This window comes from Ovis canadensis, chromosome 5 (assembly GCF_042477335.2).
Source record: "Ovis canadensis isolate MfBH-ARS-UI-01 breed Bighorn chromosome 5, ARS-UI_OviCan_v2, whole genome shotgun sequence".
Lineage (NCBI taxonomy): Eukaryota > Metazoa > Chordata > Mammalia > Artiodactyla > Bovidae > Ovis > Ovis canadensis.
The window spans coordinates 27,898,355-27,923,681 of NC_091249.1; the positions used below are offsets into that span (position 1 = coordinate 27,898,355).

The 25,327-nt window shown below is 48.4% G+C and overlaps 1 protein-coding gene across 22 annotated transcripts in view; it reads left to right on the top strand.

The window, feature by feature from the left end:
* Window positions 1-12,122: 12,122 nt before the first annotated feature.
* Window positions 12,123-25,327, top strand: part of DNM2 (dynamin 2) — an 88,427-nt gene continuing 75,222 nt past the window's right edge. For 18 of the 22 annotated variants that reach the window (XM_069591104.1, XM_069591109.1, XM_069591114.1 and 15 more), the window contains exon 1: window positions 12,149-12,511. In XM_069591104.1, coding sequence (XP_069447205.1) covers window positions 12,351-12,511 — 161 coding nt within the window. In that variant the 5' untranslated portion in view covers window positions 12,149-12,350. Of the gene's footprint in view, window positions 12,512-25,327 lie in introns of all 22 variants that reach the window. The other 4 variants (XM_069591113.1, XM_069591102.1, XM_069591106.1 and 1 more) reach the window with 2 other exon arrangements.

Sequence of the window (25,327 nt, forward strand, 5' to 3'; positions counted from 1 at the left end):
GTCCCCTTTCTGGTCCGAGTGTCACTGGGGCCTGTCAACTAAAAAAACTTGCACAAGGTGAGAGTTTCGCGTTAACTTTTCTTTGGGTCAAAATGAGGACTGCAGCCCAGGAGACAGAACCTCAGATAGCGCCGAGAGACTGCTCCGAAGAGGCAGTGTAGGGGGAAGTCAGTATATATGATTTTGGTGAAGGAGGAGTTCAAGGCATTCAGGCACTGATTTTACGAAAGGTTTTCTGCAAGCAATGAGGAGCTGGTGTCACCTTGAAGGGATTTGGTGCTTTTCCAGATCTGAAGAGATGCAAGGATTGGGATCATGAAATCGGTTCTCGAAAATATCTGACTAGCCAAAGACCTGTTCCATGTTTCCCTGGAACATAGAGAGCCTCGTTCTCCACCCTGAACTCCCTTCAGGGCAGGTGAAAGGTCAACAGCTGCACCGGTACAGGATCCAGTCTCCACAGAGGCAGATGGCAAATGTCCTCGGCAAGCGACAGTTACAGGGCCCCGTCATGGAAATAGACTCAACCATGCTTGGGGAGGCATTTCATGACCATTTTGTCCCATGCTACTAGGAATGCTCTCTGGAGAAGATTTTATTGATAAGCCACTCAGCGTGCTATTACTGGACTAGGTCCTAATAGTCAAAGGTCTCTATACACCTGTCTTCTAGTTAGGGTCCAGGAAAACATTCCTTCTTGCTGCATCTTCCCATAAGTAAGAGTTACGCTATTCTAATAGTTGAAGGTATTCAGAACTGTATGTCTCATCAACTGCTGCGAGTCATCTAGTCATTATTTTCGTGGGAGGCTCAGTTACATATTTGATAATTGTAAGAAAAAACAATTCTGTAAAACTGGCAGGTACAAATAACAGAGCTAGCAGCACTGGGCTTCCCACGTGGCTCAGTCAGTAAAGAATCCGCCTGCAATGTGGGAGACCTGGGTTTGATCCCTGGGTTGGGAAGATTCCCTTGTGGAGGGCATGGCAACCCATTCCAGTATTCTTGCCTGGAGAATTCCATGGACAGAGGAGCCTGGCAGGCTGTAGTCCATTGGGTCCCAAAGAGTCATGACTGAGCTACTAAGCACAGCTAGCAGTATTATCAAAATCATAAAAGAATTAAGGGCCTGACTTCCTGCACACCCTGAACTTCCGTTAGGTACAACCCAGTGTATTCTTGGGCTTTCCCAGTGGCTCAGCAGGTAAAGAATACACCTGCAGTGCAAGAGACACGGGAGACCCAGGTTCGATCCTTGGGTCGGGAAGATCCCCTGGAGAAGGAAATGTCAAGCCATTCCAGTATTTTTGCCTGAAAAATCCCACGGATGGAAGAGCCTGGTGGTTTATAGTCCATGGGATCGCAGAGTCAGACACAACTTAGTACCTAAGCACACAGTATATTCTTAGGTCATTTTATTTAATCTGTTCTGTACCCATCTTTATTATTTCTAGATAAATGATGTATTTGCACCATCCTTAAGATTCTCAGCCCAATCTCCTAGTGTTGCTAGGCTGATTAGCGTAAATTTAAGTATATAATTTAATTGTTCCTAGCCTTGGAAGAAAAGTTATGACCAACCTAGACAGCATATTCAAAAGCAGAGAGATTACTTTGCTGACTAAGGTCTGTCTAGTCAAGGCTATGGTTTTTCCAGTAGTCATGTATGGATGTGAGAGTTGGACTATAAAGAAGGCTGAGCGCTGAAGAATTGATGCTTTTGAACTGTGGTGTTGGAGAAGACTCTTGAGAGTCCCTTGGACTGCAAGGAGATCCAACCAGTCCATTCTGAAGGAGATCAGCCCTGGGATTTCTTTGGAAGGAATGATGCTAAAGCTGAAACTCCAGTACTTTGGCCACCTCATGTGGAGAGTTGACTCATTGGAAAAGACTCTGATGCTGGGAGGGATTGGGGGCAGGAGGAGAAGCGGACGATAGAGGATGAGATGACTGGATGGCATCACTGACTCGATGGACGTGAATCTGAGTGAACTCTGAGCGTTGGTGATGGACAGGGAGGCCTGGCATGCTGCAATTCATGGGGTCGCAAAGAGTCGGACACGACTGAGCGACTGAACTGGACTGAACTGAACTGAAGATAAAGAGGGTGGGTCCTTAATACTTAAAGGACCCTAGCCTGCTGTTAATGATATAGATCCATCCCATTATGGGAGTTTTCCTATAGTAGATGAGATGTTACAGTTTTTGATTGAGACTCAGGTTTTCATTCTGATAGAGTTTGAGTGTGCCTAAAAGAAAATTTAGATCTGTGGCCAGGGTCAGAGCAAGTATTAGTTGGCCAGGTGAGAGGATCCCATCTAGTAGTAATATCATGAGTAGAAAGAACAGGACTGAGCTCTCCTAAAATAAATTTCCGAAGGTCTGTCTACTCAGAGGCTTGGAGGGGAGAAATCCACCAAGGTAATCAAGAAATACTAGACACAGGTAATTGGCCACAAACCCAACAATTCGATTGATTTTTAAAACTAGCACAGGATCCTTTCCATGAAAGAAAACATTTGATTTATATACAAAAGTCCAAGAAGTCAAGAAAACACTATAAATGATCATACAAATCAGGTCTAGCATCTTGGGCAAGCTGTCTGCTTCTGATGTTGTCTTCTCATCCTGGTGGAGTGGACCAAAGGACCTTTTTATCCTCTGGTAAAAGGTCCTCCCACCCAGGTTGGAGACAGTCCTGTACATGTTGTCTTTTTCCAGTCTTGGTTGCAGGTCATGAGGCATCTGATCTTCATCCAAAGATTACTGAAATCAGCTTCAGAAACAAACTTAGAGTGTCCTTTAACAATTCACTTATTTTACATTAATATAACATAACTGTGAAGAACTATCCAGGAGATGAGTCTTAGTAGATACAGACCTCCAGTAACAAAACTAGGATTTAACATTCATTGAACCATCTTTTTCTCCCTAAAAGTACCCTCATTTTTGCCAAATATAACCAAATTAAGACTAGTTTGTTTGTGAAACAACTCTGATTTCAATAAACTTTGCCTGATGATTTATATAAACATAATTAATGATAGACTTTTTTTTTTCCTTGCTGAAACTTATCAAATGAGTCTTGGACTGAACTTTAAAAAAAACCTCTCAGGGCTAGGAAAGTCATGCCAAAGGCTTATCACAGATTTCACCTAACAGGTTTAAGTGATTTCCTCCCTTCTCAAAGTCTCCAAAATTCCTTGAGATTTCTATACCTGTTAGTGATGTAGCCATTCTAACTTACCTGATAAAGCTAACTGGAAACCTAAGAGTTTCGAATCTCTGGAGGGGTCAGATAGAAAGGTAAATGTTTCTTTTTTGCTTACAAAAGTGTAATTTTACCAAATTACTATAAGTCATAATTAGTTTGAGGGGGAGATTTTCCTTACACCTGGAAAACACAGATTGAGACCAGTAATTTTTCAGATAGAAACCATAAAAGTTACAAGCATATTCATGAGTTTATTCAGTCCTTTTGTTAATCTTTGTGAAGCCATCAGGTTTCCATTAGAATCCTTTCATTTCTTACCCAGTTCAGCATTATGGTTTGAAAGTCAGAAACTTGTATTTATCCAAAAGTCCTTTCTGTACATCTCAAAAGAGGATGCATTTTTGCAAAAAAAGTCAGAATAAAACCGTAACTGTCTATAATGGTGAAAGACTTAATCAGGCATGCTTAAAATCTAATTACAATGCAGTTGACAAAGAAGCTTGGTTACGGCTGTGACAACACTGCAAGATAGTAACTAGATTTATGACTGATAACATTTTACCAGCACATATCAGAATTTTACGTACTCCACATAATTCATAGGTTATCTTAGTATAGATAATGTAGCATTTACCATACTATATAACCTGAGGAGATTGATTACTCAATTGATCACTTCCCATGCACTTCAATATACCAAGTGAGCCTAGTTAGTTTAATATCTTCCTTCGGAATGTTTCAGGGGCCCCTCTGAAACATGCCAAAGTTAGCTAGAAATCAAAATAATTTTAATTAAAATTTGATATTTGGGAAGCTAGTTAAAAAGCTTTAAAACACTTGGTTAAATGTCACCATGAGACAATACTTATTCCTTAACCAAAGTAACCAGAGATCTTGAAAGCAAATAAAAATCACTTGAAGGCAAAGAAATTCATAAAATCTGTGATCAAAAATGTCACTCCAAGAAAACTTTTCTCTGAACAGAAAGAAAAAGTTAAGTCCAAGTCTTTAGCCCAACAAGAGTCATTTACCCAACTAAATTCAATCCAGTCTTAGGAAATCCTGATCATGCATAACTCTTTTCACCATTTTTTTATTCCTCACACCTTCTTTTACTGAAAACAAATATCTTAGTTTCCTTAAAGTTTTTTTTCCACATTGAGTTACTTTTCTCGTGGACAAATTTGTAACAGGTAGAATAAGGTATTATTTGACCTCCAGTAAACCTAGGCAAGATGATAGGATACTGAAAGGGGAACTCCCCTGGTCCGTAGGTGCCCAATATGCTACTGGAGATCAATGGAGAAATAACTCCAGAAAGAAGGGATGGAGCCAAAGCAAAAACAATACCCAGCTGTGGATGTGACTGGCGACGGAAGCAAGGTCCGATGCTGTAAGAGCAATATTGCATAGGACCCTGGAATGTCAGGTCCATGAATCAAGGCAGATTGGAAGTGGTCAAACAGGAGATGGCCAGAGTGAACGTCGACAATCTAAGAATCAGCAAACTAAAATGGACTGGAATGGGTGAGTTTAACTCAGATGACCATTATATCTACTATTGCGGGCAGGAATCCCTTAGAAGAAATGGAGTAGCCATCATGGTCAACAAAAGAGTCCAAAATGCAGTACTTGAATGCCATCTCAAAAACGACAGAATGATCTCTGTTTGTTTCCAAGGCAAACCATTCAATATCACGGTAATCCGAGTCTATGCCCCAACCAGTAACGCTGAAGAAGCTGAAGTTGAACAGTTCTATGAAGGCCTAGAAGGCCTTTTAGAACTAACACCCCAAAAAGATGTCCTTTTCATTATAGGGGACTGGAATGCAAAAGTAGGAAGTCAAGAAACACCTGGAGTAACAGGCAAGTTTGGCCTTGGAGTATGGAATGAAGCAGGGCAAAGGCTAATAGAGTTTTGCCAAAAGAACACACTGGTCATAAACACTCTCTTCCAACAACACAAGAGAAGACTCTACACATGGACATCACCAGATGGTCAACACTGAAATCAGATTGATTATATTCTTTGCAGCCAAAGATGGAGAAGCTCTATACAGTCAGGAAAAACAAGACCGGGAGCTGACTGTGGCTCAGATCATGAACTCCTTATTGCCAAATTCAGACTTAAATTGAAGAAAGTGGGGAAAACCACTAGACCATTCAGGTATGACCTAAATCAAATCCCTTATGATTATACAGTGGAAGTGAGAAATAGATTTAAGGGTCTAGATTTAAGGGTCTGATGGACAGAGTGCCTGATGAACTATGGACAGAGGTTCGTGACATTGTACAGGAGACAGGGATCAAGACCATCCCCATGGAAAAGAAATGCAAAAAAGCAAAATGGCTGTCTGAGGAGGTCTTACAAATAGCTGTGAGAAGAAAAGAAGTGAAAAGTAAAGGAGGAAAGGAAAGATATAAGCATCTGAATGCAGAGTTCCAAAGAATAGCAAGAAGAGATAAGAAAGCCTTCCTCAGCGATCAATGCAAAGAAATAAAGGAAGACAACAGAATGGGAAAGACTAGAGATCTCTTCAAGAAAATTAGAGATACCAAGGGGACATTTCATGCAAAGATGGGCTCAATAAAGGACAGAAATGGTATGGCCCTAACAGAAGCAGAAGATATTAAGAAGAGGTGGCAAGAATACACAGAAGAACTGTACAAAAAAGATCTTCATGACCCAGATAATCACGATGGTTTGATCACTCACCTAGAGCCAGACGTCCTGGAATGTGAAGTCAAGTGGGCCTTAGAAAGCGTCACTACAAACAAAGCTAGTGGAGGTGATGGAATTCCAATTGAGCCATTTCAAATCCTGAAAGATGATGCTGTGAAAGTGTTGCACTTAATATGCCAGCAAATTTGGAAAACTCAGCAGTGGCCACAGGACTGGAAAAGGTCAGTTTTCATTCCAATCCCAAAGAAAGGCAATGCCAAAGAATGCTTAAACTACCGCACAATTGCACTCATCTCACATGCTAGTAAAGTAATGCTCAAAATTCTTCAAGCCAGGCTTCAGCAATATGTGAACCATGAACTTCCAGATGTTCAAGCTGGTTTTAGAAAAGGCAGAGGAACCAGAGATCAAATTGCCAACATCCGCTGGATCATGGAAAAAGCAAGAGAGTTCCAGAAAAATATCCATTTCTGCTTTATTGAATATGCAAAAGCCTTTGTGTGTGTGGATCACAATAAACCATGGAAAATTCTGAAAGAGATGGGAATACCAGACCACCTAACCTGCCTCTTGAGAAACCTATATGCAGGTCAGGAAGCAACAGTTAGAACTGGACAGGGAACAACAGACTTGTTCCAAATAGGAAAAGGAGTACATCAAGGCTGTGTATTGTCACCCTGCTTATTTAACTTATATGCAGAGTACATCGTGAGAAACGCTGGGCTGGAAGAAGCACAAGCTGGAATCCAGATTGCCGGAAGAAATATCAATAACCTCAGATATGCAGATGACACCACCCTTATGGCAGAAAGTGAAGAAGAACTAAAAAGCCTCTTTATGAAAGTGAAAGAAGAGAGTGAAAAAGTTGGCTTAAAGCTCAACATTCAGAAAACTAAGATCATGGCACCTGGTCCCCTCATTTCATGGGAAATGGACGGGGAAAAAGTGGAAACAGTGTCAGACTTTATTTTTGGGGGCTCCAAGATCACTGCAGATGGTGATTGCAGCCATGAAATTAAAAGACGCTTACTCCTTGGAAGAAACGTTATGACCAACCTAGATAGCATATTGAAAAGCAGAGATATTACTTTGCCAACAAAGGTCTGTCTAGTCAAGGCTATGGTTTTTCCTGTGGTCATGTATGGATGTGAGAGTTGGACTGTGAAGAAAGCTGAGCGCTGAAGAATTGATGCTTTTGAACTGTGGTGTTGGAGAAGACTCTTGAGAGTCCCTTGGACTGCAAGGAGATCCAACCAGTCCATCCTGAAGGAGATCAGTCCTGGGTGTTCATTGGAAGGAATGATGCTGAAACTGAAACTCAAATACTTTGGCCACCTCATGCAAAGAGTTGACTCATTGGAAAAGACTCTGATGCTGGGAGGGATTGGGGGCAGGAGGAGAAGGGGACGACCCAGGATGAGATGGCTGGATGGCATCACTGACTCGATGGATGTGAGTCTGAGTGAACTCCGAGTGTTGGTGATGGACAGGAAGGCCTGGCGTGCTGTGATTCATGGGGTCGCAAAGAGTTGGACATGACTGAGCGATTGAACTGAACGGAACTGAACTGAAACCTAGGTAGAACAGGTATATTATACTTAACACTGATAACTCTAGACATGTCTACATTAATCAAAGCAACAAACTTAAGCCATCTTCAGTAGGAAATATCAACTCAGTACTGGATTATTTCCCAGATCATGGATCCTAAAATTTATCTTGTTCAGTTTTCTATAGATTTAATTTGTAAGTACTTACTTTCAAGTCAGTTAAAATAGTTCATTTACAAGCGAGCTTTTACATAAAGACTGAACCAAAATTCTTAAGTCTTTTCTGCTTGAGTTCAAAAGACTTTTGCTCTGCTTCCCAGTTTTTTTTTTTTTCTTCCCTGAGAGCCTGGGCAAAGGGAAGAGAAATACCGTTGCTTTTATTTATTTACTTTTGGCTCTGCTGGGTCTCACTGCTGTGTGAGGGCTTTCTCTAGTTGCAGCAAGTAGGGGCTACGCTTCGTTACAGTGCACTGGCTTCTTGTGTTGGCTTCTCTTACTGTGGAGCAGAGGGGTTTTCATTCTAATCCCAAAGAAAGGCAATGCCAAAGAATGTTCAAACTACGTACAATTGCACTCATTTCACGTGCTAGCAAGGTAATGTTCAAAATCCTTCAAGCTAGTCTTCAGAAGTATATGATCTGAGAACTTTCAGTTGTATAAGCTGGATTTTGAAAAGGCAGAGGAACCAGAGATCAAATTGCAAACACCCATTCAATCATAGAAAAAGCAAGGGAATTCGAGAAAATCTACTTTTGCTTCATTGACAATGCTAAAGCCTTTGACTGTGTGGATCACAAACTGGAAAACTCTTAGAGATGGGAATACCAGACCACCTTACCTGTCTCCTGAGAAACCTGTTTGCAGGTCAAGAAGCCAGTTAGAACCAGACATGAAACAATGGACTGGTTCAAAACTGGGAAAGGAGTACATCAAGGCTGTATATTGTCACCATGCTTATTTAACTTATATGCAGATTACATCATAAGAAATGCTGGCCTGGATGAAGCACAAGCTGGAATCCAGATTGCCAGGAGAAATAACAACAATTTCAGATATACAAATGATACCATTCTAATGGCAGAAAGTGAAGAGGAAGTAAAGAACTTGATGAGAGTAAAAGAGGAGAGTGAGAAAGCTGGCTTAAAACTCAGCTTGCAAAAATCTAAGATCATGGCATCCAGTCCCATCACTTCATGGCAAATCAGTCAGCTCAGTCTTGTAGTCATGTCCAACTCTTTGGGACCCCATGGACTGCAGCACACCAGGCTTCCCTGTCCATCACCAATTCCCAGAGCTTGTTCAAACTCATGTCCATTAAGTCGGTGATGCCATCCAACCATCTCATCATCTGTCATTCCCTTCTTTTCCTGCCTTCAATCTTTCCCAGCATCAGGGTCTTTTCCAATGAGTCAGGTCTTTGTATCAGGTGGCCTGATAAGACTACTGGAAAAATAGATGGGGAAAAAGTGGAAATAGTGACAGATTTTATTTTCTTGGGCTCCAAGATCACTACACACAGTGACTGCAGCCATGAAATTGAAAGACAGTTACTCCCTGGAAGAAAAGCTATGGCAAACCTAGACAGTGTATTAAAAAGCAGAGACATCAGTTAGCCACAAAGGTCTGTCTAGACAAAGTTATGTTTTTTCTAGTAATCATGTATGGATGTGAGAGTTGGACCATACAGAAAGCTGAGTGCTGAAGAATTGATGCTTTTGAATTGTGGTGCAGGAGAAGACTCTTGAGAGTCCCTTGGACTGCAAGGAGATCAAACCAGTCAATCCTAAAGGAAATCAGTCCTGAATATTCATTGGAAGGACTAATGCAGAACTGAAGCTTCAATAATTTGGCCATCTGATATGAAGAGCCAACTTAGTGTAAACGACCCTGATGCTTAGAAAGACTGAGGGCAGGAGGAGAATGGGGTGACAGAGGGTGAGATGTTAGGATGGCATCACCGACTCAATGGACATGCGTTTGAGGAAACTCCGGGAGATGGTGAAGGACAGGGAAGCCTGGTGTGCTGCAGTCCATGAGGTCACAAAGGGTCATACATAACGTAGCCACTGAACAATAACAACCTAAAGACCTGTTCCACCAGTTTCCCTGGTGCACGAAGGGCCTCATTCTGCACGCTGGGTTCCTTTCAGGGAAGGTTGAAGGTCAACAGCTGCAGCAGCAAAGATTTAAGCTCTGCAGAGGCAGATGATCAATGCCCTTGGCAAAGACCAGTTTGTAGTTGACAGGTACATGGTCCCCACTCCCACCCCCAGTGACAATAATAAGTAACCAAAGCAGCACTGGTGTCTGGGAACCCAGTTGTAGGTAATGCCTAGAGTGAGAGTTGCATCCTTTTCCTGTGACTCAGACCCCAAGCCATCCTGGGGGGTAGGTGGAGTGAGGACTCTTGTCTTCCCCCTTTTGTAGATGAGGAAACAAGTCCAGAGAGGGGGAAATCGCTTGCCAAGGTCACCATTAAGGAAGTAGCAGCTTGGCTCCAGAGGTCTGGCTCTTAGCCTTGACTCTTCAAACTTGTGGCTTAATTTCATTGTCAGTAAACACAGTGATGAAAATACATGTGGTCCAGAAGGTGCTTACAGGGCTTCCCAGGTGGCTCAGTGGTAAATAATCAGCCTGCCAACGCAGGAGACGTGGATTTGGTCCCTGGGTCAGGAAGATCCTGAGATCTCCAGGAGAGGGAAATGAAAACCCACTCCAGTATTCTTGCCTGGAGAATGCCATGGACAGAGGAGCCTAGCAGGCTACAGTCCATGGGATCGCAAGAGTCAGACACAACTTAGCGACTACACCACCACCACAGTATTCTTGCCTGGGAAATCCCATGGACAGAGGAGGCTGGCAGGTTACAATCCATGGGATCTCGAAAGAGTTGGACAGGACTTAGCTGGCTAAACAGCAAAGAAGGTGCTTACACCATGCCTGACACGGTTCTAAACAGTTGTCAAATGTATTTAACTTTTGCAACCTTATGGTTTCTCATTTTACAGATAAGGAAACTGAGAAATGAAGTCACTTGGTCATTATCACTCAACAAAGAAACAGGCCCAGGATCTAATCCAGATATGGCCAGTTACAGAGCTGGTGCTCTGAGCTGCGGTGTTTTCAAATTGAAACATAACGCATGTAGAAGGATGCACAGTCAAATATAAATTTCTCAATTTGTGTGTCCATAAATTTTCCATGTGTACATTCTTTTTTATGAATGTCAGCATCTTTTGCATGCTGTTCTGTACCTTGCTCTTCTTTTTTGCCAGTAAACAACTTAACCTTTTATTTGCCCAAGGCCAGCTTCCTGCAGGAGATGGGACAGTAGATAAAGTGTACCCTGCGCCATCAAGTATCTCCTCAATTTTGTGTCTCAGTCGCTCAGTCATGTCCGACTCTGCGACCCCTTGGACTGTAGCCCACCAGGCTCCTCTGTCCAAGGGATTCTCCAGGCAAGAGTACTGGAGTGGGTTGCCATTTCCTTCTCCATGTACCTTGCTTCCCCCCAACCTTTCTCTTAGTATACTGTATCTCAAATTGTTTACACTTTAGTACATGAAAATTTACTCAATTTTGTTTATGGATTATAAACAGTATTTACTTAATGAGCTCCATGGATGAGCAGTTAGGGTATTTCAAGTTTCTGCCACCGTAGTCAAGGCTGCAGTGCCAAACACTGTCAGTCTTGTTGCTTGTCTCTGAGACCTGCAGTTTTGGGTCATGAAGAAGGCAATTCCACTCTGCCATTCTTTCACCCCTTGTTTCTCCATTCCCCTGTTACTGCCTGGCCCAGTCAGACTACTTCCCCACCTCCTTTGCTCCTAACTCCTTACTGAGCTACTTCTCTCTGGCTTAGTTTTCTGAATGTTGAGCTTTAAGCCAACTTTTTCACTCTCCACTTTCACTTTCATCAAGAGGCTTTTTCTTTCCTCTTCACTTTCTGCCATAAGGGTGGTGTCATCTGCATATCAAAGTATATTTGGACCTTCAAAATATGTTGGGACCCCGCGCAGGGAGCTGATTTGCAAGCTCGCGGCTAAGATGCATTTTAAGACTTGTAGTTTTCTTTAGAGCCCAGAAACACAAGTGACTATCAGCACTGAGTCCTACCACTAGGCGGCGCGCGTTGCCGCGTACTGTGAACCTATCCTCTGCTCCAGAAGACCCTACTTGACATACAACATTCACAAACTAGAACGGGGCGGGGGAGGTGTTTTGATGGACAGATACAGCTTTCAATCAGAGTCAAGATTTGGAAGTTAAATCCCACCCTCTTTGGCTTGTTGGGTGATAGAAGGGAGTGATATTTATATAAACCAATGGGAAAATTTTAGGGAACTAAATAGAGTCAAGCGAAGAACCGATCCCTAGTATCATTGGCCAGCCTTGTTGATTGGTGGGTCTGCTTGCCAATAAGACTGGCGGATGTTCCTTCTATCCGGGAACACCCCCTAGTAGGCGGGGTCAACATGCCTTTTCCCGAAACACCGCCTCCCGGCCGAGACAACTCGCTTGCCGCTGCTATTGGCTCTTGCACAATAGCGACAGTTCTTGCGCCCAATGAATCAGAGAATAGGCCCCAGGGGGCGGGCTCATTCGGCAATCGGCCCGTGCCTCACTTTCATTGGTTTGTGTGCAGAAGTGACAGCCCAGCCGGCCAATCGGAGTTAGTGCGAGGATTTTTGGCGCAGCCCCAGGGCTCCGGCGGGAGGTCGGTCGGGTCGGGTGTCGCTTGAGAACCGGATGAGGCGGCGACCGTGAGGCCGAGCCGGGAGCTGGCGTCGCGCCGAGGCCCGGGCGGGCGGGGAGCAACGGCCGCGGACGCCGCGGGGCCGCGACGTTGAGGGACAGGGGCGGGCGAGGAGCGCGGGTCGCTCGGGCCGGGGCCACCGGCGCCATGGGCAACCGCGGGATGGAAGAGCTGATCCCGCTGGTCAACAAGCTGCAGGATGCCTTCAGTTCCATCGGCCAGAGCTGCCACCTGGACCTGCCGCAGATCGCCGTGGTGGGCGGCCAGAGCGCCGGCAAGAGCTCTGTGCTCGAGAACTTCGTGGGCCGGTGAGCGAGCTCGGTGGCGACGGCGGGCGGGCGGCGGCCTACGGCGCGGAGGGCGGACTGGGAATGGCGCGCCCTGCGCCGCCGGCGTAACTGCGGCGCTTGCGTGCCCGCGACCGGGACGGGGACAGGGGGGCGGGCCCTGTGGGACGCCCTGAGTGGAGGGCTCCCTGTAGGGGCTGGGGAGCCGGCCCAGACCTAAGGGGTGTCCCACGCGCTGGGGGGCGTGGGCCAGGAAGTGCAGTGCAAGACCTCTGACTCTCTGGCCCCCAGCTCTAGTGGGTGAATTCTACCATCTGGTTGTCTGTCTGTCCTGAACCTGTCTCCTGGATATTTACTGGGCCGATCTCCGTGGTCTGGCCGGCTGCTCATTGATTTGGAGCAGTTCCTGTCGTCTGGCTTGCTGTCTCTCTGTCCTGGATAGGCTTCCCCGCCACCACCATTTGGCTGTCCATCTGTCCAGGACCGCAGGGCAGCTCCCTGCTGCCTGGCTAGCTAGCCAGAAGGCCCTGTCCTGTCTGGTTGCCCATCCGTGCCCCTCACAGACTTAGCTCTTCCTCTGTTGGGTTACCCAGCTGGCCTGTGCTGTCTGACTGGCTGGCTGGACCCTGGGAGACCCTGTTGTCTGGCTCTCCTGGGCTGCCTCTTCAACTTGGTGCCTGGCGAACGCTGGCTCCTCGCTTCCAAGTGGATCCTTTTGTCTCTGTGTCATGGTGTCAGTCCTTCTCGTCTCCCTGACCCCACTTCTGGGCAGGGGATGAGAGGAGCTTGCAGAAAAGAAGGGGGCTGAAGGGTGAGACTTGAACTCCTCTCCTTTGAATTGGAAGTAGGACCCTGGGGGGCAGACATTTTCCAGGAGTCTTTCCTGGCCCATGTCAGGTTGCCTGCAGGGCCCTGGAACATGGGGACCAGCCCCCAAGCCAAAGCCTGCATGGTGGGGATCCTCCTTGGATCCTGAGAGGAACTTCTGGCCCGATCAGGCTGCAGTGGCAAAAGCTTGGATATAGCCTTCCCTGGGAAGCCCCGAGAAGTTTCAGTTTGCCCATCTGTCCAGTGGACAAATTCCACTCTGGGCTGTTTCCAGGATTCACAAAGCTAATGGAGGAGAATGGGCCCTGTGGCCACTGAGGGTGGTTACCTCTCCCCTCTCCTCCCCCCACCTCTTTTCCTTCTGCCTCCCAGATGGGGGGCCACTTCTGCATTCTGGGAAGGACTCCATTTGCGACTGCGGCTGCCAGATGATAACGTCATGGCGGTTGGTAGTTTACTCGTGAAGTCCTGTGTCTGACTCTTTGTGACCCCATGGACTGTAGCCCACCAGGCCTTCTGGTCCATGGTATTTCCCAAGCAAGAATACTGGAATGGGTTAGCATTTCCTCCTCCAGGGGATCGTCCCGACCCAGGGATTGAACATGTGTCTCCTGCATTGCTGGCAGATTCTTTACCGCTCAGCCAGCAGGGAAGCCCTGATAACGTCATAGTCATCATCATGTTCATATTGTTGTTGTTATCAGTGTTAAAGAGGTTCATCCAGCAGCCCCCAAGCTGACTTCTCTCTTGGTTCAGCTCAGAAAAGACTTGCTGTTTGCCCAAGGCCACCAGGCTGGCGCTCAGTGGAGCCCAGCTGGGTGCTCAGCCCCGCCCCGCCTTCACAGTGGCCTAGGGTTTTGCTCCCAGCGGCATGAATTTCCTCCTTTGCTGCTGTGTCCCTGGCGAAATGCCCTCTTTCTACTGTGGCGGAAAGGTGTGGACTTGGGATCAGCCCAGGCTGGGTCCCCTGCTTGGCCATCCTCCTGCCTACCCAGGCTTCCGGTGGGTGTCTGCAAAGCTCTGTCCATTTCATCTGCCTCGTGACCTTGCACAGGTTGTTTGACCTCTCTGAGCCTCAGTTTTCCCACCAGAAAAAGGGCTAATGGACCCTTAACAGGACTTGCAAGGATGTAGTGACACGGTGTGTTAAAAGTGCTTACTTAGCATAGTGCCTGGCACCTAGTGGGTCTCCTTGGAGGGTGCTGTTGCTCACTAGGCTGGTTCCGTCGTGGGTGTGTGTATGCTTAGTTGCTCAGTCGTGTCAACTCTTTGTGAGTCTGGACTGTAGCCCTCAGGCTTCTCTGTCAGTGGGATTTCCCAGGCCAGGATACTGGAGTGGGTTGCTATTTCTTTCTCCAGGGGATCTTCCCTACCCAGGGATCAACCCTAGGTCTCCTGCTTTGCAGGTGGGTTCTTTACTGGCTGAGCCACCAGGGAAGCCCCGGTTCCTTTCATATCAATAACCAAAGCTAGTCAGAATTAAAGTGCTCTGAAGTTACACATTGGACTTTACTGAAGCCTCATGAGGCTGGCACCGCTATGATCCCATTTTCTAGAGCACAAAACTGAGGCCCAAAGAGCTGAGCATTCTTACAAGAGGTTGTTCAGTGAAGGATCAAGGTCTCTGGGCTGGGGAAACCCAGGGTCTCTCTCCCATCCCCACCTCTCATCGATCCCTCTGTCCCTCACTGTTCCCTCCCAGCCACCCTGGAACCTGGTGACTGCCAGCTGCTACCAAGCTGGCTCCTGTGGCAACCTCCTCCTGAGCCTGCAGCGTGGCATCCGTCATTATGGGCATTGACTCAGGGCTTGAGAACCAAAGCTGTGAAAAGGCCTCTCTTTGGATAGGGGGTTCTCAAACGAAGCCAACTTCTTTTTACTGATGGAGCGTGGGTAAGGCTCCTCAGCTAAAAGCCCTGACATAGGCCGATGGCAAGCAGGCCTCGCTTCAATCCCCCTGGCTGCTGCTTTCTGTGACTGTGGCTGAACTGTGCTACAGACCGGGGCCCCTTTGCTCCTGTGGGCATTAGACCCGCGCAGAGCGTCTCCTGGCTGGCTTCAGGGGACAGACGGGAGAGCATGTCTTCAGGCTCTGTGTGCCTAGAGCATGGCTGCTCCTTTTCCTTGCCTCCTCCCAGTGGATTTTTTAAGATCGTGGTCTGAGTGAGAATAGACCTGTTAGCTCAGCTTGGGAGACAAGCAAGAGAGGGAGGCAGAGGTCAAGTCCTCCAGCTCAGAGTCTTGATCCTGTGAGTCTTTGCTTCTGAGCCTCAGTCTCCCCAGCTGGGGAATGGGGCTATTAACAGTGTCTACTCATGGGCCCCATGCAGGCCACCAGGCTGGGTATGCTTCACCTCTTAAGGCATTGAGGGCGGAGTGAGGATTTAAACTCTCTTAACAAAATTTTTTTTAATTAATTAAAAATTTTATTTATTTGTTTTTGGTTGCCCTGGGTCTTCATTGCTGTGCGTGGACTTTCTCTAGTTGTGGCGAGCTGGGGCTGCTCTTCATTGTGGTGCACGGACTTCTTTCTGCGGTGGCTTCTCTTATTGTTGAGCACAGGCTCAGTAGTTGTGGTGTGGGCTCTGTTGTCCCCTGTAGGCAACTGTGTAGAATCCTTCCAGACCAGGGATCGAACCTGTGTCCCCTGCATTGGCAGACAGATTCTTAACCACTGGACCGCCAGGAAAGTCTGAATTTACAGTTTTAAATGGAGGGTCAGGGAAGGCCCACGTGGGAAGGTGACATTTGAGCAGAGACGTAAGGAGGTAAGGGAGGACTCACCAGTGTAATCTGCAGGAAGAGCATCCAGGCTGTGGGAATGACTGCTGCAAAGGCCCTGCGGCGGGAGAGTGCTGAGCACAGTGGGAGAGGAGAGGAGATGAGCTTAGTGGGATACTGGGGTGGGGTGGGGTGCACGCCACGTGGACCCCTGGGGGCCAGGGATTGCTCTGGGGAGAGGGAGTGCTGCCAGCCATACTGTTCGGATACCTGGTCCTGGGCAAGCTGTGGGCCCTCACCTTTGATTTCCAGTGTTGCCTTGATAATGTAGTGCCCATAAGCACCTGTGGGCCTGGTGCCATTTTTCTTTTAACAAGGAGTAGCTGCCCACAGGTGCAACCGTTTCCAGCTGCATTTCCATTCGATCTTGGGTGATGGATCCCTGCGGGGAGACATAACTGTACCAAGAGGCCACCCTTGGTACACACAGTGGGTGGCAGGTGAATGCATGTCAGATGAATGTTGGTTCACTCTCCAGCCAGACTGAGGGCTGTGTGCATGGTTTGCCCTTTAGACTGGTTTGTCCCTTAACAGATCTTGGGGGTTCAGAGATGCTTGAAAATGACAGCTGCTGTTTCCAAGGCCCTTCCTTTTGGGCAAAACCAAAGTGCTTTTGCCTGTGTGGTCTGTAGTAACCAGGCCGACTGGATCAGGGAGAGTCCCAAGGCACCCGTGGGAAGGTGGCCGTCCATCAGCTGAAAAACCTCACTTCTTGGCCTCAGTTTCCTTGTCTGGAAAATGGGGATCGTGTGGTCCCTCTCTCCTGGGAACAGGCTGAGATTTCAAACGAGCCAATCCTTGGGAAAATAATAGACTGGTGCCATTTTGTACAGTCCTGGGTCGGGACTCTCAAAGATCAGTTGTTAATTTCTCTTTTCTGAAAGAAAAGGAATTCGTGGTTATGTTTTTAATATAAGTAATGCCTCTTTTTAGCACAGCCACTTAGTAAACCTCTATCAATGTAGTTTGAGCTGTGGGGATGAGTTAGAACCAGCTGGCAAACCAGGTCCTGAAATGCTAGTGGGAGCCTGTTCCTGCCATTTCTAAGTGGGAATGGTGACTGTGAGCGAGTACTTGGCCGTGAGAGTTTCTTAACGTTCGTTCCGTGTATGATGGTGGGAAGTCAGGAGCGGAAAGGCCCAGCAGTAGCCAGTTGACTCCTAGCCAATGTGTCCAGACACAACCCACTGCAAAACAGCTACTCAGAGCAATCTAGAAGAGGATTTAATGACCCAGAAGGAAAGAGTGAGGGGAGAAGGGGGTGGCAGAGGATGAGATGGTTGGATGGCATCACCGACTCAATGGACGTGAATTTGAGGAAACTCCAGGAGATAGTGGAGGACAGGGAAGCCTGGCAGGCTACAGTCCGTGGGGTTGCAAAGAGTTGGTCATGACTTACACAACAACAGCAACAACAACAAGTGCGTGAGACCTATTAAGGCCCAGACCAAGTGGACGTGCGACCCCATCTTATTCCAGACAGTGGTATTTTCATAGTGAAAAGCTTGGGAAATTGTACAGCTCCGAACCCTACCTGTGGGTTGTCTCCCCCACGTGATTGTTGGTTCTTTTTTGCTCTTTGGGGGTTATATTTATCACCCGGAAGACAGATTTCTCCAGAACTCAGCTGTGGGCTGCTCAAATGCTTTTCAGAGTTATTTGTCTGGGATAATGGCCCTCGCTAGGTACATGGGTTGAAATCCCCTGGTGATAAGTCCGGTTGATTGTGAGTGAGGACAGAGGGTGGCCTCTCGGACGGTTCTAGATTCGGAGTTTTGAAAGGTAGGGCGAGTGGAAGGGGCTGGGCGCAGCACAGAACCCGGGGTCTCTCTGGTGTGTGCATTTGGCTCAGAGACCCATCTGCCAAGCTTTTGCCCGATTTGAATGAAAATGCCTGAAATTACAGGCCCCTCCACCGCAGGAAAAAAATGGGGACATCAGCTAACCCTTAATTTACTGGTGTTGCTAACCGCATGCTGTAATTAAGCCCTTATTGTGTGAAAGCTTCGGAAAAACGCAAGCCAATAATGAGATATTTATAGGCCATTAGCAACGATCTGAATAAAGAAAAAAAATCGCCCTGCCTCCAAAGCAAAATGACACTGGGGAGAAAAGACTCCTCCTTCCCGGTGTGTCTGTGGTTTCTGTTAGTATTGGCGGCGAGGTGCCTGTGAGATGCTGGCGATTTCTCCCTTTGCAGTCATCCTCACCTTGAACAGGGAGCGAGGGGGCCCTTCTGGTTTCACCTGCTGCTGGATGTTCATGACCCGGCAAGGGCTAGTGTTGGTGAAGAATCACCGTGTGCCGGGCCCAGGGACTTAGGTCTGCAGTCTGACTGCGTGGTCTCAGAGTCCTGGGGGGCAGATACTCTTCGCGTCTCTGCTTTACAGGTGGGGAAACTGAGGCCTGAGAAGGGAATCAGCTTGAAGTCACACAGGGAGGAGGCAGGAGTGGGGCCTGAGGCAGGCTTGCCTCCTTCAGAGCCCACTGCCCAGTGGGGTTGGCAAGGTGTGGTCATGGCTTTTGACAATCCAGTCATTAGTGGACACTACGATGCTTGGTCAGGGTCGGTCTAGGTTGTCGAATGGAATGACTTCTGGTTTTGGGGATCTTTGGAGGCTATCAGCCATGTGTCTGACAGCTTGTGGGGTGCTGGGGACCCAATGGGGACCGAGATGGACAGAGCCCAGCAGAATGGTTAAATTAGCAGCCACATTCTAAAGATAAAGAAGTACAAGGAAAATGATGGAGAGTGAGAGAGTGGCTGAGCAGGGGCTGCTTCAGATGAGGAGGCTGGGATGGGCCCTGCCGTGGAGCCAGCCCCTGAAGACCCCTGGGAAGGTGTCCCAGGCAGAGGGCTCCGCACGTGCCTCCCTCAGATGTGGAAAGGGGACTGAGTCGAAGGCAAGACCACTGGGCACATGCTGCTGCTGCTGCTAAGTCGCTTCAGTCATGTCCGACTCTGCGACCCCAGAGACGGCAGCCCACCAGGCTCCCCCGTCCTGGGATTCTCCAGGCGAGAACACTGGAGTGGGTTGCCGTTTCCTTCTCCAACTGGGCACATGAGGGTCAGGAAACTGCCTGTCAGATGTCTGCTTTTCCTGAATTTTAATTGTAAAAATAGAACACTGAAGACCACATTCTCAGAAAAAGGGAAACCCTGACACAGGAGGAAGAATACACTGCCCACTCGTCCCTCCCTTCCAGCCCCACAGGGGAACGCCATTGTCAGCTTGGGGTGCATCCTGCCAGACCCCTCTCTTGTTTACATACCAGTGGTCGTGCTGGTGCTTAGACAAAATCCGCAGCACTGTTCGGGGTCGCTTCTTTTTCAGGCACGTCTCCTTTCCAGAACTGGGACTACCCTGTTTATATCTTTCAGTAGCTTGTTTCCCTACGAGGCTCAGTGCATCGTAGCGGTCCTTCCCTGCTGGAATGTTTGTAACTCTGCTTAGAGCTTCCTGACCTCCCTAGAAAGGAGAGGATGAAGGCGGGGGGCCAGCAGGAGTCACTGTAGCCGTGCCGATGAGAGAGGACAGCGCTGTCACGAGTGCTGTTTGTCACAATCCAGGCGGGGACCTGGGCACAGTCACCTCACCCGCTTCGAGGCCAAGGCTTGATCTCTGTTTCCTGGTGGGGAAACTGAGTCACCGAGGTTTGCCCCAGTGGCCAGAGCCCAGAGGCTCGAGCTTCATGTGAGTCCCCTTCCCCCAAGGCCTGCTTGCCCATATCTAGAGTAGCGTCCTTACCCCTGGCTTTGTTGGACCCTCCAACCCCTCTTTTCCCCTCGGTTCGGTCTGTACAAGGTCCAGTTTCCATTCCTTCTGCAGAGCATTTGTACTTCACAGTGGCCTCAGAAGTGTCTAGTACAAGGCCAAGTTTCGAGGACTAATCCGAGCCCTCGTGGGGCCCCTGCAGTGCCTGCTGGGGTGTCCGGTGCCTGGGCTCAGCTGCCCGAGTTGCCTCCCTTAGGGGAGATGGGAGCATGGCTCTGTTCTTCCTCTTGCACTGAATGGACTTTCTCTGCCCTTGGCGCACTCGGCGTGGGCCAGGCACTGTGTACTGTTGGTACGGCACCTCAGCTTGGCCCCATTTTACAGATGAGGCAGTTGAAGGCGTGGAAATGGGGCAGGCCGAGGAACGACAGAAGAACCCTGTCCTTCCCCACTTGTTCACTCTACCCATATCTGTTCTCAGTGGAGAGTGGTGCCCCCATGGTGAGCGGCAGAGTCTGGGTTTGAATGGGGATGTCACAGTGAGTGAGGCCCGAGGGGTCCTTCTTTAGGGAGGCACTTCTTGGTGAGGAGTGGAGGCAGAGGCCCCTTAGGGAGCCTTGGCATTGGAATGGTGGTCAGGGAGTACTTCTTAGAGGAGGCAGTAGGTCTCTCTGCCTAGACAGGTAAATAGAGACCTTTGTGCCCATCCTGCCTGGCTTGGGCCCTGGCTCAAAGCTCAGGGCCTGTTTTCCACAGGGCACTCTCCTATCTTTTTCATGGCTACGTAATACTCCACAGTTGGTGATTGATGCTCAGGCTGCTTCTGTTCACCCACTCCCAGAATTTGCACATGGACAGGGGCACCTGTGTGGGACATGGGAGAGGAGCGTGTGGGGTGACTGATGGCCAGGCCTGGTTGTGGAGGCCAGGATGCCTCCCCCCAGCTGCTCCCCTGGGTTGGATGAGTGGACTTGGGATTGACCAGAGAGTCCTGCCTGAGCCCCCGCAGCAGTGTGCCCTCAGCCCTCTTCACCCCTCCCACCCCTTCCACAGCCCAGATCGCTGCCCTGGTCCCCTGGCACCTGACCCTCTGCCACAGCATCCAGACGGCACCTGTGAACGCCCGAGTCTGGGAATGTCCCTCTTCTGCCCTCTGTGGCTCCCATCTCACTTGGGGTAAAAGTCCAGGTCCTCCACTTGCCCCTGACACCTCTTCACCCCCGCTTCTCCCACTCTCCCCCAAGCTCATCCTAGCAGCCACATGGCCTCTTGTTTGCCCCTCAGCTGCCCCCCCCACCCCCAGGGTTACGCCTACCCAGGGCCTTTCCCTTCTTTCCTCCACGTCTCCTCTTGGTCCAGAGTTCTCCACGTCCTGCTCCTCTTTTCTTGGGTGGATCCTTGCTCAAACCTCACCTCCCTGAGAGGCTGGCCCTGACCTACCCCGGTCGCTCGACTGCCTGCCTCAACACAGTTCCTTCAGAGCTCTTACTGGGGCCTGCAGTGGTTTCGTGGTTTTGTCTCCTCACATTGCAGACAGCAGGTCCCCTGGGGCAGGGATCTCTGACTGGCATAGAGTTGGAGCACAAATATTTGTTGCATGAATGTCCCTCCAAACCAGAATTGGATTAGCTTCTCTGCACAGATGTTCACTGAGAAAGAGCCCGAGGACAGCCCTGGGACTTACCTGTGGGGGCTCACAGCCTGCCCGTGACATGTGGGACCTAGAACAGAAGAGGGGTTTGGGGTGCTCAGGGGGACAGAAGCACGTGTATCCCCTTACAAGGAGGGCTCTGGTTTGCAGAGTAATAACAGGGCTAAGGTGGCAGGGCCAGCCAGGCATGGCTGTCTCTCTGGACTGACTTCCTAGCCATGAAATGGGGCCATGCTGCCCCCCATCTCTGACCCAGGGAGGTGGGAGCTAAGACTCAGCAGTTTCCAGTGAGCCACCCCCTCCAACTCTTGCTTCCTGCTTGGGTGCCTGGCGGCCCTGGCGGGAGCGGGTCCCCCTTAGTCCAGGTGCTGGCATCTTTTCACAGCAGGACCCCAAGGTTTGAAGGAGGTTTCCCTTGGCTCAGATGGTAGAGAATCTGGTAGCAGTGCAGGAGACCCAAGTTCAATTCCTGGGTCTGGAAAATCCCCTGGAGAAGGGAATGGCTACTCACTCCAGTATATTGGCCTGGAGAATCCCAAGGACAGAGTAGCCTGTGGGCTACAGTTCATGGGGTCCCAAAAGAGTTGTACACAACTGAGTGCCTAACACTTTCCCCACCCCCACCCCCCTTCCCATTCTTGATCCAAGTGCCTGCTTGGATCAAGAACCAAGGAAAAGAAGCCGCTGGAGTCTGGCAGCCCCATGAGTGTCTGTGCCAGATGCCCAGTGCCAGACCCCTCCCGACACCCCCTGAAAACTCCCAGGGGGATTCCAGTCACGTGCCGGAGCACAGGGGAGAACCGTTGCTGTTTGTCACTGGAGACCACCTCTGGCTAAACTTGAACCTGCCTGGACCACAGACCCAGAGGTTGTGGCCAAGTGGGCATCAGACCTATCCAGGGGCCAGTGACACCCTCACACCCATGGAAGAGGTGGAGGTGCCCTGAAGACTCTGCCCCATGACACATTTTCCCAGCGATAAGAGTCTGTAGGGACTCGCAGGCCGGCAGGCAAGTCTGCAGAGCAGGCAAGAACAGTCCCAGCTGGGGTCACACCCGCCTGCTGGATGATACGGCCTGGCACGGCTGGCCAGCCCTGGAGGAAGCCCCACGCTGGGTGTGGGACAAGCCTCTTCTGTCCTAGCCATGGGGCCTCTGTCTTCCATGCTGATGGCCAGGACCCTTCTGGAGGGTCACAGTCCCCCCTTGGCTAGGAAGCCCCCAGCAGGCCCTGCAGCCAGTGGCTTGGAGGATGATACCCTCAGATGGTTTTTTTTTGGATGGTGGGGCAGTGGAGACCCAGCAGGGATCTATGAATCAAGATCGGGGGCTGTGAACCGCAGAGTGAGCTCAGGGGAGGCTGCCAGTGGTCTGGGCTGACACGTCTCCTGTCTTGCAACACTTACTTCCCCTCGTCTCAGCGGAAGCCCTTTATACGGAAATGGGCCCAGCAGCTTCTGCTCTGGTGGCACCGTCTGTCACAGGTCACCAGGGAGCTCAGCAGGCCACTTTCTGAGGTGGGGAGGCCCCACCTGGAATTCCCTCGGGCAAAAGGATGTCCTGGCCTGATTTTTAATTACCAGGGTTCTTGGACTGTTTTACTTGTGAAATATGGTTCTCTCCTATAGGAAGAATAAGGCAGGGGCACCTATTGATTGCCCTTTGCTTGGAACCACCTTCATCAGTTTGTGGCTCTTGCCAGATACTTTTTCATTATTTTTATGTGTGAGTGTCCCTGATTGCACCCCACCCCACCCCACCCCCTTAAATGCCACAATTAAGTCTATCTTGGTTTTCTTTCTTTCTTTTTTTTTTTTTTTTGGTGCCTGGTCCTGGGGCTTGCAGGATCTTAGCTTCTGACCAGGGATTGAACCCAGGCCCCCGCACAGAGAGCGCTAAGTTCTAACCACTGGACCACCAGGGGATTCCCAAGTCTGTCTTTGATAGTCCAAAATCTCACCAGAATGTATCCCCTCATCCCAAGCTCTTTGCTACTCAGTGTCCCAAGAGGTTTTTGCCTTGGTTTTGTTTTTAAAGGAATTTTTCATTTTGGAATAATTTTAGCTTTACAGAAAATAAGTAAGCTTTAAATGTACAGAAGTTGTGAGGCTAGCACAGAGAGCTTCCATATGCTCTTCACCCATCTTTCCCTAATGTTAAACCCCTTACCTTGGTGTGATAACATTTCTCACAACTAAGAAGTTAACCTTGGAACTTCCCTTGTGGTCCAGTGGTTAAGAATCTGCCTTCTGATGCAGGGGACACAAGTTCAGTCCCTGGTCAGGGAGCTTAGTCCCACATGCCTCATGGTCAGAAAACCAGAACATGAAACAAACACTCTTGTAACATTCAATAAAAGACTTTAAGAATCGTTAAAAAAAAAAAAAATAGTGCACCTTCCAGCTGATTCAAAGTTGTGCAGTGATCAGTATTATCTAACTTCAGAACATTTTCTTACCTCCCCTCGCCAAAAAAAAAACCAGCAGAAAAACTGTGTGCTCATTGAACGGTCATTCTCCACTCCCAGTTCTTGGCAACTGCTCCTCTACTTTCTGTGAATTTGCCTGCTTTGGGCATTTCTGTCAGTGAGTCATGCACTCTGTAGCCGTTTGTGGCTGGCTTCTTTCACTTTGCATTAATATGTTCAGGGTTCTTCCTTATTGTAGCGTCTGTCAGAACTCCATTCCTTTTTAATGGCTGCCTAATATTCCACTCTATGCTTACACCACTTTGTGTTTTCCAGTCCTGAGTTGATGGACATTTGGGTCGTTTCCACCTTTTGGCTAATAGGAATTGTGTTCTACTAAACATTTTCGTACAGATTTTGGGGGGCACATATGCATTCCTTTCCTCTTGGTTTGTACCTAGGAGTGGAAGTGCTGAGTCATACGGTAATCTTGAGAAACCCCTAAACAGTTTTCCACAGTGCCTGCATCATTCTGCATTCTTACCAGCACTGTAGGAGGGTTCAGATTTCTCCACAACCTCGTCAGCACTTGGTATTATCGGCTTCCTAGTGGGTGTGAAGTGGTTTTTTGCTCATAGGTGTTTTTTTTTCTCATTTCCCTGGTGAGTTTCTCATGTCCTTATTGGCCATTTGTAAATCTTTGCAGATACATCTATTCACATCCTTTGTCATACTTTTATTTGTCTCTTTATTATTGATGTGTAAAAATTCTTCACCCCTGGTGTCAAAATGAGACCTTCTGCCATAAATGATTTGCAGATATTTTCTCCCATTATGCGGGTTGCTTTTTCACTGTCTTGTGCCCTTTGAAGCAGAAAAGTTTTAAATTTTGATGAAATCCTGTCCTTTTTCCTTTTATGGATTTATTTGACTGGGTTGGATCTTAATCGCATCCCGTGGGCTCAGTAGTTGCGGCTGTTGGGCTCTAGAGTAGGATCTTAATTCCCCGACCAGGGATGGAACCTCCGTCCCCTGCATTGGATGGTGGCCTGTTAACCACTGAACCACCAAGGAAGTCCCCTATCTTTTTTTTTTCTTTTGTCACTTATGCTTTTGGTATCATACCCAAGAAGCCATTGACTAATCCATGAAGATTTAGTCCATATTTTCTTTTAAATATTTCGTAGTTGTAGTGCTTCCATCTAGATTTCTGATCCATTTTGAGTTAACTTTTATATATGGTGTAGGGTAGAAGTCGGATATTCTTTTGCTTGTAGCTATTAATAGTTGTCCCAGCACCAGTTGTTGAAAAGAACATTCTTTACTCATTGAATATTTCTGGCGCCTTGGGTTCAAAATCTTTTGGCCATTAGGAGTTCCCTGGTGGTCTAGTGGGTAGGCCCTGGGGCTTTCTCCGCTGTGGCCCTGGGTTCAATCCCTGGTCAGGGAACTTAG